This window comes from Apaloderma vittatum, unplaced genomic scaffold (genome assembly GCF_000703405.1).
Source record: "Apaloderma vittatum isolate BGI_N311 unplaced genomic scaffold, ASM70340v1 scaffold10038, whole genome shotgun sequence".
NCBI lineage: Eukaryota > Metazoa > Chordata > Aves > Trogoniformes > Trogonidae > Apaloderma > Apaloderma vittatum.
Genome location: NW_009731255.1, coordinates 48440 through 67741, shown reverse-complemented (window position 1 = coordinate 67741; position 19302 = coordinate 48440). Strand labels below are relative to the sequence as shown.

General features: G+C 39.1%; 1 protein-coding gene across 1 annotated transcript in view; it reads right to left on the bottom strand.

The window, feature by feature from the left end:
* KIF26B (kinesin family member 26B) overlaps window positions 1–19302 on the bottom strand; it is a gene marked incomplete at its 5' end in the record, with an annotated part of 63056 nt that overhangs the window by 38205 nt on the left and 5549 nt on the right. The window contains 2 exons of the mRNA XM_009875124.1: window positions 12026–12185; window positions 16889–17072. Of these exons, the coding sequence (XP_009873426.1) occupies window positions 12026–12185; window positions 16889–17072 (344 nt within the window). The remainder of the gene's footprint in view (window positions 1–12025; window positions 12186–16888; window positions 17073–19302) is intronic.

Below are 19302 nucleotides of genomic sequence, written 5' to 3'. Positions count from 1 at the left end.
AATATACTGGAGATAAAGAAGGAAAAAACCAGGATGTTTCATAATGCTAACTCATTGTTAATGAGTGCAAAGGATTAACGATGGAAAGATGTAGCTAGGAACAGGTAGGAAAATGTATCTGATCCACCTTCTGTAAAGTTTGTGTAAATTAAGGGCATCAAGGGATAAAAAGTTCTATATGTAAGTATTAATATAAACAGATTGAGAGTAATGAGAGAAATATTTGAGAAGCAGCACAAGATGGCATTCAGAGGCTACTTCCTGCAATCTCACTGTTCTGCCGTTTCTTTTCTGAAGACCAAGACATCAGTAGTGTGCCCTGTGCTTACTGTTTCCTGTTCTGAATGAGTCAAAAATAGTCAAAATGCACATTAATGCCTCAAAAAAAAAATTATGTCTCTAAATCAACCACTCAAACACATCTGTTGCTGGTCTATACTTGTGTAATTCAAAACCCAGATAATGGCAGAATACAGTATGCTGAGCAAACTGTCAATGCTCCTCTAGCCCTGACCTTAAGACAGTAAGGCATAGCCTTTGATCTGCAACAAGTTAGACCATTTTCCTAAATATGGTGCTAGAGAATTTGTCTTCCTATTATGGGCAAAAGGAGCAAGAATCCTTCAGGACACCCCATCTTGGAACCTGCACAGAAAGAGTGAAGATTTCCCACTCTCGGTCCATCTTTCTAGATCTCCTAAAAGAATGTTCTCTACTTAAATATGCAAAGGTTTGCAAAATTAACTGCCAGAAATGTTTCAATGATCAGACCATGGGGATGGGAGATGTTAATTTACTACAAAAAAGGAGCCAGAAGGAAAAAGCACCTTACATATTCCTATTGCATATTATTAGATTAACCAAGGACAGCTTACTCTCACATTCAGAGTTTACCATGAAGTAAAAGGTCATATGGGCAGCAGACAATTTACAGCATCAGCAGAGAATAGTTAATTCTGTCCGTTTGTATTTAAGACAATAATCACTGGTAAATTTTATTAGTTGACTTCTGGTACAATAAAATTGTACTTCCAAATCGTGCAGCATTAAGGAACTTAAATGAAGCTACAGTTATTGGTGCAACTAATGTATGACGCACAGAGAAGAATTAGAATTCATTAAGTTTAATACAGATTACATATTAGTTATTAGTAGCAAACTACATGCCAAGATGAAGCAACTTACTGGTAATACTTATCATGAAGCATACAGTTATTGCTTTTCTAACTATATGGATAAGAACATAAAATTATTAAGAAAGCCATTTGTTTTCTGAACTTAAAGTTAGTTTCAATAGAGAGAGAACATAGCTGTTTAGTGCATAAAATAAATGTGTAACTGCTAACCATAATGACTCACACATACCCACACTACTACTGCCAGAGTTGAATATTCCTTACTATAATTTCATATATGGCCTGCAACATTCGCGACTCATAGGCCAAAACTAAATGTTCTCAGTTGAAAAGACATATTTTGTTGTTACTCCCTTCAGTTATTTATTGTTCTCTAGTCTTCAGTGAGAGGGGTACTTTATGCAACAGCAGAGTTTTCTCTCTGATTCAGTAGGTATCTGAACAATTATCAGTGTGAAACTGAGTTTCCTTAGAATTAGGTATCACTCCACAGAGAAGAACCACTGATGGATGGAACCTGGCCAGTGGAGTTCAAAATGTATTCTTAAGGGTTATACTGCCTTTTTTATGGATGTGACACAGTAGCATTGCCAGAGAAAAATCAAAATCTTACGTATTAAACAATGTAAAATCTTCTAATCAAATGAAACAATTTGTAAAGAAAACCTTTTTGTGGTATCTGTTTCCAATAGCCAGTTTATTGTCAAATATACATACTGACTTGATAGTAATTCTTTCCTTTTCCTGTCTTATCTCTCTGTGAAAATAAAAAAAAAGATGCTTGGTAGAACATTTTTAGCAAAACTAAGAATTTTCCTGAGGAAGAAATAATCCTTTTCAGTTTTCAGAATACACCTTACAGATCTGATTGTGATAGCAAGAGAGAGCAGGGGAGTCCTGCTGCAGTGCTGCAGAAGCATTGTGTCCCTGCATGGACAAGCCCTGACCCTGCTGGGAAGACAGGTGGCAGTCCCTGAGAGCATGTACAGTAGAAAGACACAAAGCATCGTATTCAAATTCACAGCAGCCAGAGCCTTCCCCCAAACATCACCCTCCTCATTGCCACAGGGCTCGCTGTGCTGAGATGACCATGAGGGGAACAGGCATGACACCTGCAAAGGGACACAAAGGACTTTGTCAGTTGCGTAACTTACTTGATGTTTATGTGTGACACATACATAAACAATTCCAGGTAAACGACCCCACAGAGGACTGCAATCAAGAGTAGCTCAAAACCAACAAAAGCCACTGATTATAATGCCATTAAACATCACACAGACATCCAAAATGGCAGCAGACACCTAACGAGAAAAGAAAATCTCTTAGCATCTTAACAAGCTTATTTTGTATTCTGTATGGTGCAAAGATCCTAAAGGTTACCAAAACACACTCTCACTTTTTCTGTAAAACACATTGCACAGTAAACAGCCTCAGCACCTGGCTGAAGAAAACACAGGAGTATTTCACAAATCTCACTGGAGCACAATGTGGCAGGGTACCAGCTGGTTCTCTTTCAGACATGTATTTTCAGAGTCAAATCTCACTCATCTTTGTACCCATCAGCCCCACTTTCACATTAGTGAAAACTGTTGCAACCGCAGCAGTTACCCTTGGTTCACTTTTGATGTGAGAACTATCCTCCATCACTCCAGCAATGTCAGCACATGAGACATGAGCAGGATTCAGAAGGTGCATGTCAGTATGGTCTAACTGAGTACACAGAACTCCAAGAATACTCTCTCCTTCTCTGAAAAAAATGCAGTTTTCTCTCTAACATCTTACCTCTGGAAACCTTTCTTTTCTTTGTTAGGAAGTACATGCCAACTGGGTAGCAGATCTGGATGCTGCATCTTCCTATCCTCTTGCACAGGTACATAACTTCAAAGCACATCACATGGAGTCTGTGAAAACTGTTTGCAAGAGAGGAGACGCAGTCCAGATGCACAAGAGATTCTGCTACTCTGTTTATAGCTGGAGGCAGACATAGAAATTGTGCTCAATCCTTAAAAGACTGCTCCAAGGAGATTCAGGTCCCACTTGCACAAAGATGATGAGGTATTTTTAACAGCTCACCTTGTAAGGCTCTCACCTCATTTTCTCTCCAGCTGCCTCTGAGCAGAGCAGCACAGGTGCCCAGCATAGCCCAAGCTGCCCAAAGGGACTGGCACGCAGGAGCTATGTGAGACCCTCACCCTCTAGAGCTCCCACCAAAGGCAGGCAGGACAAGGGGAATGCTGCCAGCTGTGTGAGCTGCCCGTGGCAAGGGCAGCAGGAGAGAGACTTCAGCTAGTGAAAGCACCCACTCCAGCAGGGAGTGTAGTGCATTGTGCATCCTCTTCTGAGCCCCAGAATCTCTTCACATCTAGAAGAGCTCCCAAATTTCTCCTTTTTTTTCAATTCATAGACTGAAGACTGTATACCTCCCGGGCTTGTAAGAGCACCCAAACCAGCCACTGCCATCATTCTGCTACCCAGCTTTGCTCTTCAGAACCAGCTATACAAAAAGGAGACAGAAGGGCTGATATTTCTGGCATATGGATGTAGGTTTTTTCACTGAGTTAAGCTTTATTTCTTCCCAAGAGCACAAACTGAGGAACAAGGACAGATGTTGCATTGAGGGACATGTTTTAATGGTGTTGACAGAGCTAGGAAAAGGTTAGACTCAACGATCTGGAAGGTGTCTTCCAGCCGAAAATGTTCTACAATTCTACAAAATCATTTAATAACTACTCCTGTCCCTCAAAAGAAAACCCACTGGAAGATAATGTTAAATATGGCAAGTAGAACAGTTTTGGAGATGGAGTGATAAGACAAAATGCAGCTAAAACAGCTAAACCTGCTGTCTGAAATTAATTTTACTGAATCTTGTCAAATATTGCTAGAAAGCATGGCACTTGATGGCATTTATAAACAAACAAAATTTTTAAATTAAAATAATCTAACAAGTTTGCTCTGCAGCAGGAGAGAGCTAATTTTAATATTTCAGAAGATAGATCTAGCCAGTCTGCTTAACTCTAAAAAGTGAATACGTGCTTTACGAAATTCACATCTGTTCACTGGGTACAGGCCTGGAGGCAACCACCAGCCAGAAAACTTTGATCATCTACGGAGAAGCTAGATAGTATCTGAAGAGCACAAGAGGATTGTCTCCATTGCTTTCCTCCCACATACGTTATGAAAACAAGAACTTCAGTAAAAGTTTATGTGGAAATAAAACATCTTGCAGTTGCAATGCCATTCAAATGCTCTTGAAGCAATAAGATAAACTAGCTGAAATATTGTCCATTTACAACCATGCAATTCTCTTCAAAACTTCTAGGGCCTGTCCAATAAAAGAAAGTGTATGAAGAAAAACTGTTCAACTGCTTGTCCAGAAAATGTAAATCAAACTTTTGATTATTTTCAAGGTAAGGTCTCAAATACTGTTGTATATATTGAAGTGGAAAATCAAATAGTCCTGCCTATGCCACTTCAGTAGTCACAAATCCCTATTTATGTGTCAAGTTTCTGCATAACCTTCTTGAGCTCCAAATTCATGGTCACAGACCCATTTGCAACCAGTCAATAGGTGATTGTATAGCTCCCATTTTCACATTGATCAATTCCATCCATCACATCCCTTGTGATCCCAAACAAACTCGACACTAGCTAACATAACCATGTACTGCCTTGCCACAAATAAGCTGTTAATCATCAAACACGGAGCATGAACTATGGTATACAATATCCCTTAGCAAGGATTTGAGGATTATCTCATCTAATTAGATATAAGCATGTTTTCTAATCTGTGGGCTTAAGCCAAAGCCCAATAAAAAATTTCCATTGACTTACACTGAGTTTTGGATCAAGCACTGGGAGAGCTTGATTTTGGAATTCAAAGAGAAAGTGACAAAAAAAAAAGTAACTAGAAGGAAGAAAAGCGGTTAACTGAGTTAAGTCATCTGGTGCAGAAAAGGACTGGACATCCCATATCCTGGCTTGGGTAGAGTCTTGACAAAACGGTGCTGAGAGTGATGCCATGCAAGTGTAACAATCCAGCAGACTCCTAAAAGCAGAGGAGGTGCTGACAGACACACTGGAATATGTTTTATTGTTTATTTGTATAACTGCCTGCCATGTGCAAACACTTTCCAAACAAGAATGAAGATTATTTATCAAAATGGAAATATAGCTATTGAAAATTGTTAAAAGATTTGGCCCCAGGACTCTGCAATGAAATTACATAAACCTAGTCCCTACCCAATCTGGAACTGTTTACTATATAACTCTTTATTATTATTTGTTAGTTACATGTTTATTTTGCTTTTAAATCATTCTACCAATGAAGTATTCACTTCAGCTCTTGGGAAGCTATACCACTGACTAACAGGAATTGCTGTTAGCATGCTTTCGTTTATACTCCTCTGTCTCATTACTTAAGGATAAGAAATCATTCTGCCACTTTGTCTCACCAGAAACAATTCTGCTCCTATGTGTACCCACACCTTTGAAATACTACAGAGTAGTTGTCATCTCCCCTCTGACAGAGATCTCTTTTTCCCTGTCAGCTATGAAACTTTATTTCTCTTACAGTGTTCTTCCATGCGAGTAACCCTTTCATCTCAAGACATTCATAAATCCTCTTGCTTCTCTCCTAATTTTTTCCCAAACTGTAACCTCTTCTTAGTGATGAGATGCCCAAGTCTGAACAAGGAACTACGTACTGACACTATACAAAGAAAAGCTATTTTATTTGGTCGTCTGCAGTGGGATGTCTCTGCTCTCTTGCCCTGAGCCATGCTGGTTTTGTGCAAGGAAATGAAAGTTAATTTCACAGCTCATATCCATACGTAACTATTCAAGAAACTGGAGGTAACCAAAAATGTGAAGTAAAGCTAATAAATGTTACTACATGTTCTTTGATAATTTGCTGCAGTGCTCAAGAGCTAGTTATTCCAAGAATATGACTATTAAAAAATTGTTCAATTATACATGAAATGAATTATCACCATGTTTCCGTAAGAGAAAATGTGTTAATGTTCAGTTGAGCTTGAACTAGTGGTGAAGCAGGTGAGAATAAACTGCTGGATACCCTGAGTGAAGGTTCAAAATAGCATTTTAATGAATTAAGTACAGATTCATCTATATATGAAATCACCACAATGGCCTATTTGGGTCCCACTCAAGTTATATTTCAGTAATAACTGCACACTACTGAATTGCTTGTTCATGACCAGTCATGTCTGTGCTGGCCCAGGACCAAAGTAGTGTCGTTCCGTGATACAGTTATCTGCTGCTGATAGGAATGGCTATTTAAATGCAATTAGTAATTGCTATTAAATCTGACTATAAACCGCAAGCACTTCCCTTCTCATTTCATTTTGCAGTCCATCATTATTCTCTTGTTAGAGTATCTCTAAAGTACTAATTCACCGAGTGGTTCAAAGAGCACTGAAAGAGCTAGCTCATGAGGTCTGATTCTTCCCACTTGAACACTTGCGCAGAATGGAGCCATGTCACCTGGAGTCTGTTGTAAAACTGGTGTAACAGAGGATCAGGCTCAGTGAATGCAACACACTCGCTCACATCCACTATACATGCACGCAGACACCTCTGCATCCGTAACTATCACATTGTCAGTCTGGCAGGACTGAGTTGAAAACCCAAAACCAGCTGTACTAACCACCCTACAATAAAGTGCATTGTTGATGAACACTACAACAGGGATTGCTGGAGCATGCAAAATCCGTTATCCGCATTCTCCTGAGTTGCAGATTAAATTACTCTAATAAAACACAAGAAGTTTTCCTACATTCACAGACTGCATCCCTGAATCCATCTACTTTATGCAGTTCCCTGGAATAAAGAAGAAAATTGTTAGAAATTCAACCTAGTGAAACCATCAGCTATAGAAAAGCCCTAAAGGTGAAAGCAATTGCCAGATGCTCCAAGTCCTCATTATATCTCCACTGACAGCACTTCAGTGCTCACCTCTTGTTGGCAACTGCATTGCTCTGCCGTGTTGCCAGAGCACTCAGGCTAGTGTCAAAGAGCACGCACCAAAGGCCAGGTCCTCAGCTCATATAATGTGGCATTGCTCCAGTGGCTTCTATGTCTGCTAGCCAAAGCTCTGGTCCATCCAACCTGGCTGCCAACGTCAGGGAAAAATTCTTTTGTTCCTGAGCAGCTCATGTTTTTGATAGCTAATTAGGAACTATTTCCCATTCAACGAAATCTCTTTGTCCGCTCTCCTAAAATTGGATCATCCAGGGGTATTTCTTAGGCTTATTCCTCTTTTTGAATAGGCTCATTTCTTTTTCTCGTTTGCTTCCAAGTTCTTCTCTGTGGATTGCTGTCTCCTCTACATGTTAGCCCAGTGTCTATCAGAGCTCTCCCATTCATTTTGGGCCATTCCCCATTCCTGTGATTCTGTTTAAGCTGTCAGTCATATCCTCATTTTCATTCTCTATTTCCGCTTCTTCTGCTCTCACATTTCCACAAGCAAAACAGGAAAACTGTTTTTTCATCCACTTCTAATATATTCAGTATTGACACAGAAAAATTGGAGATTCCAAAGGCAGCATCGAATTTTCCTGAGGCTTTCTGTGGTCTTTATACCATGTTCTCATTGAGAAGAAGAAAAAGCAAGGAACAAAAGGCTAGTAGGTGCAGCAGTGGAAAGCAAAAGTGACGGAAATGTCTCAATTAAAGAAGAAATATTTTATGTTTAGGCACTGATGAACCATCAGACAGATTGTTCGTTGCACATATAGTTCAATTTTGTCATTAAAGTCTTAGGTCTAGTAAGCAGACATGGTTGTGTGAATCCCACACAGTTTTCACTGGCATTTCTTCTGAGAAAAATAATCTAACTCATGCTATAAATGCAAAGTCAAGATATATAAACAAAAGATACCTGGGATCCCAGTTCTCTTCACACACAGGTTTTTTACATAGATGAAACAACTACAGATAGATATACCCATTTAACCAAGAAAAGAATCTAAGTTATTGGATCCATCCAAATCTCATTTTTGTTTTTACTCCAATAATTAATGATTTAAAGAATTCTTCTGATGTATAGCATATTTTAGGTTCATCTTTTATACCACAATACTATAATCCAGCACATTCCCTTTTCTCCTCTTCTTTTAAAAGCATAATAGTCTACCCTCAACTGAAAAAAAAACAGATTTCATATCCCATTAGGACCATCTATATGAGTTCTTAACTCTAAAAAAGTGAAAAAATTAGAAAACATAGTCCTAGCAACAGTTAGAATGCAAGTAATGCTTTTTGTCAAGTCTGGCTGCCCTTTACAAAGTCCTACTTGAATTTTTCTATCTCAGTTTTATAAATGGGAATAAATAAATACAGAAGTAAATTATTTTCCAAAGGTCATGCAGAAAGAATGGATTAGCCCATCGTTTAAGCATCAGATTAGATCTTAAAACATGGTGGCCCTGCCACTAAGCCCCTTTTACAAGCTTGCACCAGTCACTAAATACAATTTTGTTTCCTACAGATAGGATTAAAGTAAAAAACAATGCCAGTGTGTAAGATCTGGGAGGAACTGCAGCCATATGACAGAGAAGCAAAAGTGTCAAGAATAAAATTCATAGTTTTGACTCATGCCCATCTATTTTACAGACAAGATTCCCTACTTGGATAAGCATATACATGTAGTTCAAAATATAGTATGTCTCTGGAAACACTAGCACATTGGGATAGCACATGAAGAGAGAAGCCTATTAAATAAAACAAGCAACAATTTCTGAAAGAGAAATTCATATAGCCTTGAACTTTTCTAAACAGTTTTCTTACATTCTCATAATCATTAAAATGTATAAAAATGATTATTTCCAAAACAGCATTACCATGAATTATCACCACCCCTGTTGCCTAGCAACTAGAGTAATTTCTGAACTGCGAGCTATATAAACCACTTTCCAGAGTTTGTGTAAATGGGTATTCATTTGAGAGTTTAAAACACATTCATCTTAGAAATCAGAGGCAAATAATGCAGCAATAATGTAAAGCTGAAATGCTCTTAAAAAAACTCCAAAATGGCACTAACAATTACTCCAGCTTAGCAAAACCTTCCTGCTGTAGCACATCCAAGCATTGTCAAATTTGATCAGGGCAGGAGTTGGGTCCCTTGCTCTTCCTTGGGCTTGTAAGTGCCCCTTTCCAATTTTTATGAAGATGTGTGACATACCAGCAGGGAAAATAATTTTGGCCCAGTCTTTTGAGGCATTTGCTCATAGATCAAGAACAAAGAAACTGGTAACATTAAATGACAATATATTTAAGTCAATTTAAAAATTCTATTTTTCTATAGCATACCAAGCTGCAAGAATGTACTGGTCAACACCATGACAGAATGATGTTCTTAGTAAGGTTCAAAACATGTCTGGACATTTAGAATGGCAAAGAGATAACCCACTGAGATATGAGAGAGATTATAAACGCATACATGAAAGATATAAACTTCCAGAAATTACAGTCTGGTCGCTCATTAGCTGCATGTGGCTGCCCATTGCAGGGATTCTTGCCCATTTTCTCAGACCCATGCGGAATTTATTTGAAAGCAGGCCAAGATTCCAAACCATATTAACCTGATGTCTGAGAATTTCTACATTACTTTCTTACAAGTTCAGTAGACAAATTCCTGCTAAAGCTAGTACCAATTTGTATTAATATTCCCAAAATAGGGGCGTGGGGGGTCGGATGTTTCCAAGGGAGAAAGATTCCAATTTAATGGCTTCCAAGGCTCAGCCTTACAGGTTAAAAAAACCTAAAAACAAAAACCAAACAAACGGGCAGCAAAACAGCAGCATGTGTTTTTCATAGACACTGCAGGCAGAGAGGCAAATTCATCCCTGGCATGAACACACAGCCCACTGAAGGCAATGCAGTAGCATCTGCTTATACCAGCCATGAATCTGAACGAGCTTCTCCCTACAACTGTTACCTGCAGAAATAACACTGGATATGGCATTGAAGAGAGTTTAAAAGCCCGTAGCCTTTCAGAGTTTAGAGAACTAAATTTCCGCAGTAAGAAAAAGCCTGATGTCAATGAAATTTTGAGTTTCTGGGCTCCCAGGAAGCCATGTAGTACCTACCAACAGGCTGCCATAAAATACTTAATGTCTGTTTAAAAGCTCAGATAAAGAAAAGATTCTCCATTTTGTCTGCTGCTCTATGGAAATTTGCAGAGACGTGCAGTTACGTAAGAAAACACTTCTGTTGTTTTCCTTTGGTCCCACTCAAAAAAGGCATTTAACAACATTTTTATTTTATCTTTAATAATGAAAAACACCCCTAAAGAAAGTGAAATATCTCAGCTGGATAGGTTAGCTGCTGTTCTATACAAGAAGTGCTACTGAACACATATCACATCAGTCTATGGGATGTTCAGCCTCTTCTACAATTCAGCCCCCACACACCCTTCCTTGCTTCTCCATTGAGGAGCACCATTCACTTGTACTGCTGGATCACTGAGCAGATAGTGTTTGTGCTCACTAAGCCACTAAGACTCTTATTTCTATTGCTCATGAATAGATTACATTTGGGGAAAAAATGCTTTCTGCACTCTTCTCAGCAAGAAGTGGACAAAATTTGCTCCAAATTATAGGAATATGCTTTTCACATTACCAATATGCTTTTCAAATTACATTTTGAAAGTGCTGCTTAGAAACAGAGACATTGCCTGTGATTTACAGGTGGCAAACCACTTGTCCACCTGCTCTTAAAGGAACAAATTCAAGAGGAGATGTTCACCTGAAGAGAGATTTCTTTTTTTTTCAGCAGTACAGAGGCATTGATGAGAAAATGTGCTGGCACCTCTGTCTGTGTAAGCTCTGAAGTGCAACAGCTGGGAATCACAGAAGAAAGATTGGTAGTGCAGCAAGTAGAAGACATGTCTGGTAATGCTCTTCTCCCATTCAGGTACTGTGAGGGAAGACACCTATTGTATTTGGTAACTACTCCTTGTACGTTTAGTTCTAGCCTAGGGAGCATCACCAACATAATTTTTCTGTTCTTACAGTTTGCCTTCCCTTCAGTCCATAAAAACCAAGCTAGTTGCTACTCCCTAGGCTTTAGGCTACAGAAAAGCAATACTATCCACAAAATCAGAAACTTCTCAGCCGGAAGACTGTGTGACTGTCTGGGCTGTGTAATGAATCCAAACTTGCTTTCAGACCTGCACACATGACAAATGGGGTGTGACAACAATGAAGAGAAATGAGAACAAAACGTACTCACTAGCTGAGCAATTCCTCTAATTTCCTAGAAGCTGCCTGTAGTAGCAAGGACCACTTGTCTAGTGTGACAAATACAGCGTACCTTTTTTTTTGCAAGTGAAAGGCTGACACTGAATTCAAACCGTACAAAAATAAAACAAAAAGTAAACTTAGATCACAGAAACAAACGCATAACAAACCTGCATGCTCATTGTGACACGTATTTTCAGGAAAATAAATTCCACACAAAGGACAGTAAAATAATTTTCTTTATAGTTCTGCATTTTGGTAGCAACGTTTGTCTCTGTGGAGCAAATATGAAACTGGTTCTCAGATGTTTTGAAACATGAAAAAAATCTTTTAACAGCATTAGAAACAAAAAATTGTCATGTGCTGAACTTGCAATCTTCAGATCTTTAAGACACTTGGGTACTATTTTAGCAGGCTTCTTCCTTTGAAACATGAATGTCAAATACAGTGTACCTACCAGATGGAAGGTTAGAGTGGGTGTCACTGAAACTTAGGCAGAATTTGCCATACCTCAAGAGGGCTGCACTGACCCCAGAATACTGTCTCCCTGCTACCCCAGGTCTGCCTCAGGTCTAGACAAGCAAACTGCTTGCAAGCATCCTCTCATTCGGTGCCACACAGAATGCCACTTACTTGTAGGGGATGTGTTTGCTTCCATTGACAAGGGCGAGGATGACATTGCCCAGTGCTGACAAGGAGAGACAGAGGCCAGAGCTTCCCTCTCGGTTTTTGCTGAGCACTTTCACACAGCTACCCAGGTCAATAAGGTGCAAGCGGCTGCGACCTCCAGACACTGTCATAAACAAAGAAAGCAAAGAGTTAGCGTGTGTCTTCAAAAGCAGATTCCCAGGAAAGCAAAAGACTTGCCACACTTTGCAAAGAGGAAACCATCCAGAAACCTTTCCTAAATCATGTCAGCAGCAACAAACTGCAGGGGACCTGCTAACTCACTCTCAGCCTTGTTGCTGTATGTTGCTGTCCACTCTGGGCCAGCTTAAAAATTGCTCCCACAGATTTAGCTCTGCGGGAGTCACCACTGTGGTTTGTTTGGATTTTTTTTAATACACCTTTATTAGCCTGAACCTGACTTGGCTTTGTTTCTGTCTCAGTCATTACTATTCCTGTGTCCGGAAAACTACAGGCTGAGAATTGCTGCTTGGTGAGCAATGACCCTGTGACAGCTGCTCTTATCTTTCCCATCTTGAATACTGGATCTTCAGAAGAACCTGTGGCATCTGTGGGATATTCAACTTTGCTTTAAGTCTATATTCTTTTACATTATCATTTGGGCTAAGAAAAGTTTTGCCATGCCATGGGTAATGGTTGTGGACAAGCTGCTCTTCTCTTTAAAAAGTTTCTGTAAAACCAACAGTGGATTCTTCTTTTATTTTCTGTTTGTTTTTTTCTTCTTTACTCTGTATCAGCACACCACTTTTAAAGTGAAAAGATGCTACCATTGATACAACAAGATTAATAGAGACTTGCTCTCTTTAAAAGCCTGTGGTTTCTTATGAACTCAGGATAGGGACTGCATAGAATTTACATAAGTGCTATTAATTCTCTACTATCTCAAGACAATTTCCTGGCTGGGATTTTTGCATCTGATCTTAGACCACTCCTTCCTATTCTCAAGAGTTAGTTTAGAGGCAATCTGTAGGAAAAGGTAGCTTTATTTCTAGGATTTTAGCTCTAAAGTTAAAAGCACTATCTGAGTACACAATCGTAACAGGAGTAGAAATATTCTCGTATCTGAGTTTACCTCTGTGCAAATAAATTCACAGCCGTTTTGACACAACACCTCAACTTACTCATCTGGTTAAAGAAGCATTAACAGTGCAGTGAGACCAGTTCCCAAGCAAAGATGGTGATGGAAACAACTACATGATTTTCCTTAGAAGAGAATTTTACAGATACATTTAACTGCTTTGGAAATGTGTTATCAACCACAAGGGCTTTTTTTTCAATGATTATGCATTCAGTAGCTGTGGTATCATGCTACGTATACAAGCATGTAGGGGCCATAGAAGGTAGAAGGAAATAAGTTCACATAGAGATGTGAAGAAGACACTTACAAAACTACATATTGATAAAAAAGTGATGCACAATCATATAGTTTTACAGATTTGCTCATAGAAAGAGCATCTACTATGAAAAATATATATAGATATGGAAAACATACAGGTACTAAATGTATATTTAACTATCAGCTGTAGCTTAAACTATGTTAACCTACAGTGAAAAAATAAGGAAAAATTTCATTTTGCAGGAGGTGCAAAACACAAGGCTCACTGCTTAGTCCTGCTGCCTGGTATCTTGCATGACACAAAACTTGCTATGAAAATATAAAGCCTTTCTGTAGAATATGTTTTGTATAATTCTTTGTTTCTGTTTCAATTGTATATGATAGTTAATAAAAATGAAGAACAATAAAACAAGTAGTTTTTTATGATGAAAGAAAAATAATAAAAAGAAAGAAGAAGAGAATATAAGAAAATAAAAGGAAAGAAGAGGAAAAAGAAGAAAAAAACAAGGAAGAAGGATGAAAGAAGAGATAAAGTGATTTATGCTATGGGATTTAAGAATAATATTCCAAAAATGTAGCCAGCATCTCTGTCAGCAAGTGTTAAAATACAGTAACTTCCTCTTTGTTAAAGTTGTGTTAGTTCTTCAGCTACATCAGGTATTAGGCAACACAGGAATCTTCCACGTATTAAATTACACTGTGATATTGGTTAAGTCATGTTGAGTAACAGAAGTGAAGAATAAATGTCTGATTAAAACTAATTGTGGTGTCTAGCATTCAAAATGCTGTAACAGTCTACAGATTCTACAATAACCCATTAAACACGTCCATGCTGTGCTCTTAGGGGTGGGAAGTGGGGGGTCATCTCTCATGAAGAATTATTCACACACACCATGGGCTCTCACACGGGCCACAGAAAGTCAGGATTCCCTGGGGAACCATCCAGGCAGCTGCACCTTCATCTCCTCTGAGCTGCTCAAAGGAGGACTTTTGGCTCCCCTCTAAGAGTCGTTAAAACTCTTAGACTTAAGAGTCTCTGAGTCCTCTGAGACTGCTACCCTCAGAAGGCTAAAGTTACCTTTTTTGAGTATCCCCCAAGGATTTCCTTAGATAAACAAAAAAATATGGGGTTTTTTGAGTATCCCCCAAGGATTTCCTTAGATAAACAAAAAAATATGTTACTGAAAATGACTGCAGGTGACTTTACTGAATTATACATTATAAATATTTCTGTAATTAAGATTACCAGACATCAGGGAAGCCAAAGAAGATGAAGGAAATCACTACCCTTCAAAATCTCAGTCGTACTGTTTCACACACTTACTCATATTACACAGGCTTAGGAAATCCAGAATAAGAGAAATTACTGAATCTTTCCTTCTTATTTAATTTGCAAGTCAAATACAGACATTTTTAGGATGGCAGATCCACTTGCTTGATCTGATAATTAAGTCATTTGTTAGGCAAGTTCTCTACTAATGCGCCTGGAAACTACCGAGAAAAGAAGTGGAACATCCTAAGACTTTTTTTGTCTATGGCCACAGAGACTTTGCAGAGCTGACAGCTGAAAAATGACTGTGCCAGTTCTGCCACAATGCCATTTATTTCAACAGTGCTAAGCCTGCTTCGTGACATTCCTGGTAACGAATCTAATACAGAGGTAAGTACAGTACAAATGCATTATTCTAAGAGTCATTTTTTTATCAAAATCATATGTTAGCCAGCCCTTTAATCTCTTATCCTTTAGAATCTGGGTTTGTCGTTTGGGTTTTGTTGGGTTTTTTTTCCTTTTTTCTATCCTTTTTTAATCCTGTTACTGGAATCTATCTCTACTATCTTCACATTTTTTCCTTCATTACAGGAGGAGACAGTGATAATCACTAGGCGCCCTTTCTGAGCTGCTGGAATTCCCCTCTCATTCAATTATCAGTGAGATCTGACCCTGCCTGGCTTGTGAGGCCACGCAGATATAGGAACTTGAAGACAGGAGGTGATATGGCCACAAGACAAAGATACAACTAAAGGCAGTGGCTAAAGTATGCTGTATTATAACAATAGGATCACCTCTTCTGAAAATTTTCCACAAGCAAAATATTTTTACCGTTTTATTAATTGCATTTGAAAATAGTAGATGTGTACATGTACTTGTGTGCGGTAAAAAGCATGGAGCATTAAATAATTGTAATAATTCCTTTAAAATCAGACATCTTTAATCCTATGAATCAGTCTGAGTATTCACAGTCTTCCTTTCTACCGTAGGGTGGTTAATTAATAAACCTGTAGTTAATTGAGATTTCTGCCTCTCAATTCCACAGAGGTTATTACTTAAACACATGCAAACTGCATTTCCATTTAGAGCAACTTTCTAGGTTTCTTTCTTATAAGTACAATCAATATAATTTTTTTGCATTCAAACATTAGACATTAATACTGCAGTGGTGTTCACCCATATGCCCCATAGCCTGCAATCTATTCCATGTTACAAATAACCTATGCAGAGCCAGGAGCTCAAACATATGCTATTTCCACAGATTTTCATACGTCTACAAATTTAAAGAAGCAGAGCTCTCTATGATCTTTCAAACAAGCATTTTCCCCTGCAAAAAAACCCCAAACTTATTAGTCATAAGAAAGAATTTTAATGTGAAAATTTTCTTTTTTGGTGAGGTTGCTTCTCATATATACAAATCTTTTATCACTGGAACTTACTAAAAAAATCCTCTGTATATCTCCATTTATAAACAATCTAGAGGGCTTGAAAGTGAAGATAAATATAATAACAATATAAATTATGCAAGTAAAATGAAACCTTTAAAAATTATAGACACATAAATAGACATAGAAGCATCTTTCTCATTTAGAGGTGGGAGACAGAACTAAAGACACAAGCCAGTGAAAATTTCAATGGCCCAGAAAGAGGGACCAAGCCAATCTGAAAAGCCAGGAGGCTTTACAAAGAACCTTGAGAGTCCTTTGTGCATATGTAGTTGGGACAGCAAATAAAATATCATGTATCTCCATGAAGAGGTACAGTCTATGGATTATCAACATCAGCTTCCACACACTCTGCCCTATTTAGGTGCCAAAGTGGAGCAACTAATATGGGAGTGGCCCGGAGTTCCCACTGCCCTGCCATTGTAATCCATGAACTGAACACGATCAGTAAAGATTCTACTAAAAGCCAATTTGAAAAGCACTTCCTTTTTTTCGGAAGTGCTGAGGACTAATTGTTAGTATCTCCACAATGGCAACTAAGTTGAAAAATTATGGTAATAGCCCTCAATGGCCTTTAATGGCCTTTGGTGGGTCTTCATGAGGCAGACGGACAGCCTGCTTGTTCTAATAGCCCCACCCCCTGCTGAATGGAGAACTCTGCTAATTTTCATAACTGAAGAATATTGTTCAAAGGCCTGGTTAAAGCCAGTGTCCAGGCAGGATTGAAGCAGAGAGAAGGGAGTGAGGGGACAGCTTACTTCCGCCTTTGCCGCTCTTCTCCATGCGGTACTGGTAGATGTGCAGAGTGAAGAGCATGTGGGAGTTGCGGTGATCCTCTTCATCGCAGTCCCGCTGGCTGCTGCGACGTGAAGCAATGGCAGCATCAAGGAAGAAGGCAGCCTTCTCTGCCGTAGGGGCACGGAGCTCACTCTGGTTCTGAAGCTGCAGTTAACACAAGGGAGAAATGACCTAGAAAATCCCACACAGGTCAACACTACCGGGACGTTTCCTGCAGCCAGTGCACGCTGTGGATACGCTGGCTTGTGACAGGATCGAAAATGAGGAGGTGCCCGATGGAATGAGACCCTCCTGACACTGGCAGTGGCAATACCATGCCCTCAAGGAGCCCCACAATTGAATCCAGGCGTCTGAGGGCACCTGGGGTACCTCTGCAGCAGTTGTTCTACATAAATCCCAGCAACTGGAAACTATCCTATGGACTACATAGATGCATAAATTTGTTCCTTCCCTCTCCCAGAACTTTAAGCTATTTATGCTTATTAATTATTCATTCTTTTCATTATTTTTACAGCTTTTTTTCCCCCTGCACTGCTGCCTCTGGCAGAAGTGAAAAAAAATAAAGTGGAAAACACATCGATTCCAAACTCAACAGTTAGTGGAGACTGGTGGGGACAAGACTATATGTTGCCCTTCAGAAAATGCTAGAAAGGAGCTGTCCAAAGATAAATTTGGGAAATAGCAGGACTGAAGCTTGTGTTCAGCCCCATAGTGTGTGAGGATCAACAAAGAAAAGAAGCCTTATTCTACCCCTTCATACCACAAGCTCATGCACTTGCTCACAGGCCAGAGCAACCCATTAAATGGAATGACAGGTAATATACATACATTCACTTTTGCTGCACCGCAATCCCAGTCACCAGCCTGCTTTGGTGATAGACAGCATAGGACAGCAGATATTTTTAACCCCCCATAACATTAGGAACACACCCATGTTTCACATCATCTAAGATTAGTTTGTCTATGGAAGGGACGTGTGACTGCAATCTGATGGCATTAGTTTTAGCTGGCCCACAGCCCATAGGATAGACTTGTTTTGTCTGGCGTAAAAACAGCAAGAAACTCCCGTTCTCAGGATTTGTTCCCCTGCTGTGAAATACAGCTAGAAGTCAAGTTCTCCTACAGAAGACAATGCTTCTGTCTTCTCTTCAAGACCATTTCTCAGCCTGAGGAGGGATAAAGCCAAGGCTGTGTGTGGGATGGGGTGATACAGCTGAAGGCAAAGCTCTCTCTGAGAAGAGGGGGGCAGGAAGGAGTTAACGAGGCAAGCAGAAGGCAGGCCAGTCTGTGGGCTGATCTCAGTAACGTAAGCAACAAGAAAATGCACATACTTGGAAAGACCCAATGACAGACAGTATGACATATGGCGGTTTTTCATTTGGTATACACACTGCTGATTTTGCATAGCTATATGGCCATAATATAATACCCTCCCTTCATCTCAGGATTTTGAGAATTCAGGTGTAGGACACATGAATCTAGAATGTTCCTATGTCTTGTAAACACACATAAAAAGGCTTTTTTTCTTGCAGTTTAATTCAGTGCTTTTGACTGCAGAGATACATTGACATCTCATGGAGCTATCTTTTCTCCACTGATCTAAAACAACTCACTTCGTATGTAACTGTTCTGTCTGTATCTGTATGAAAATAAACAACAAGAATGGGGTATTTATTACCATTACTATTGTGCTTATATACATTAGTAAATAATTAAGCTCTAAGAGGCTAGTTGTTACATAGTTATGCAACATATGTATGCTCATTCAGATCTTAACTGGCCCATCTATCATCCCAATGGGAACTGTGAAGCCTTAGGTCTGACTGCACCTATTGTTGGATACCAGAGGGTAAGATCTCTTGTGATACTGTTAAGTATTTCATAAAGCACTAAAGCCAGGAGTCAAGAAAGAATGAGAACATTAGTTGTTATTTATAATCAAGATGCAGCTTTGTAGTCCTCAGGTAGAGTGGAAAAGATTGGAAAATATGATCTAAGTATGTCTAAAAAGCTTAAACCACAAAGAGATAAACCACAAAATTTATAACTTGCTGTTCAAAATCTCAAGATTCATGACTTCTGTGACTATTAATTGTGATTTCTAGATGCCTGGAGCTGGAAAGAAGGTACATGATCCCATAGGCCTGTTCTCTTTCCTCCCTCTATTCCTCATCCTTGAATAGGCAGTGCTCTGCAGGTTCTCAATGGAAGCAGCTTTTGCTTTTAAGGTTGAAAGAATGTATTCAAACTCTATCATGCTGGTTTGCTCCCTCTTCATTTACTTGTACAAAAATCAGATTTACTCCCTCACAGACAGTAAAATGAAAGAGTAGACCTTTTTCCCCTCACACCAAGAGGGCAAAAAAATATGGCT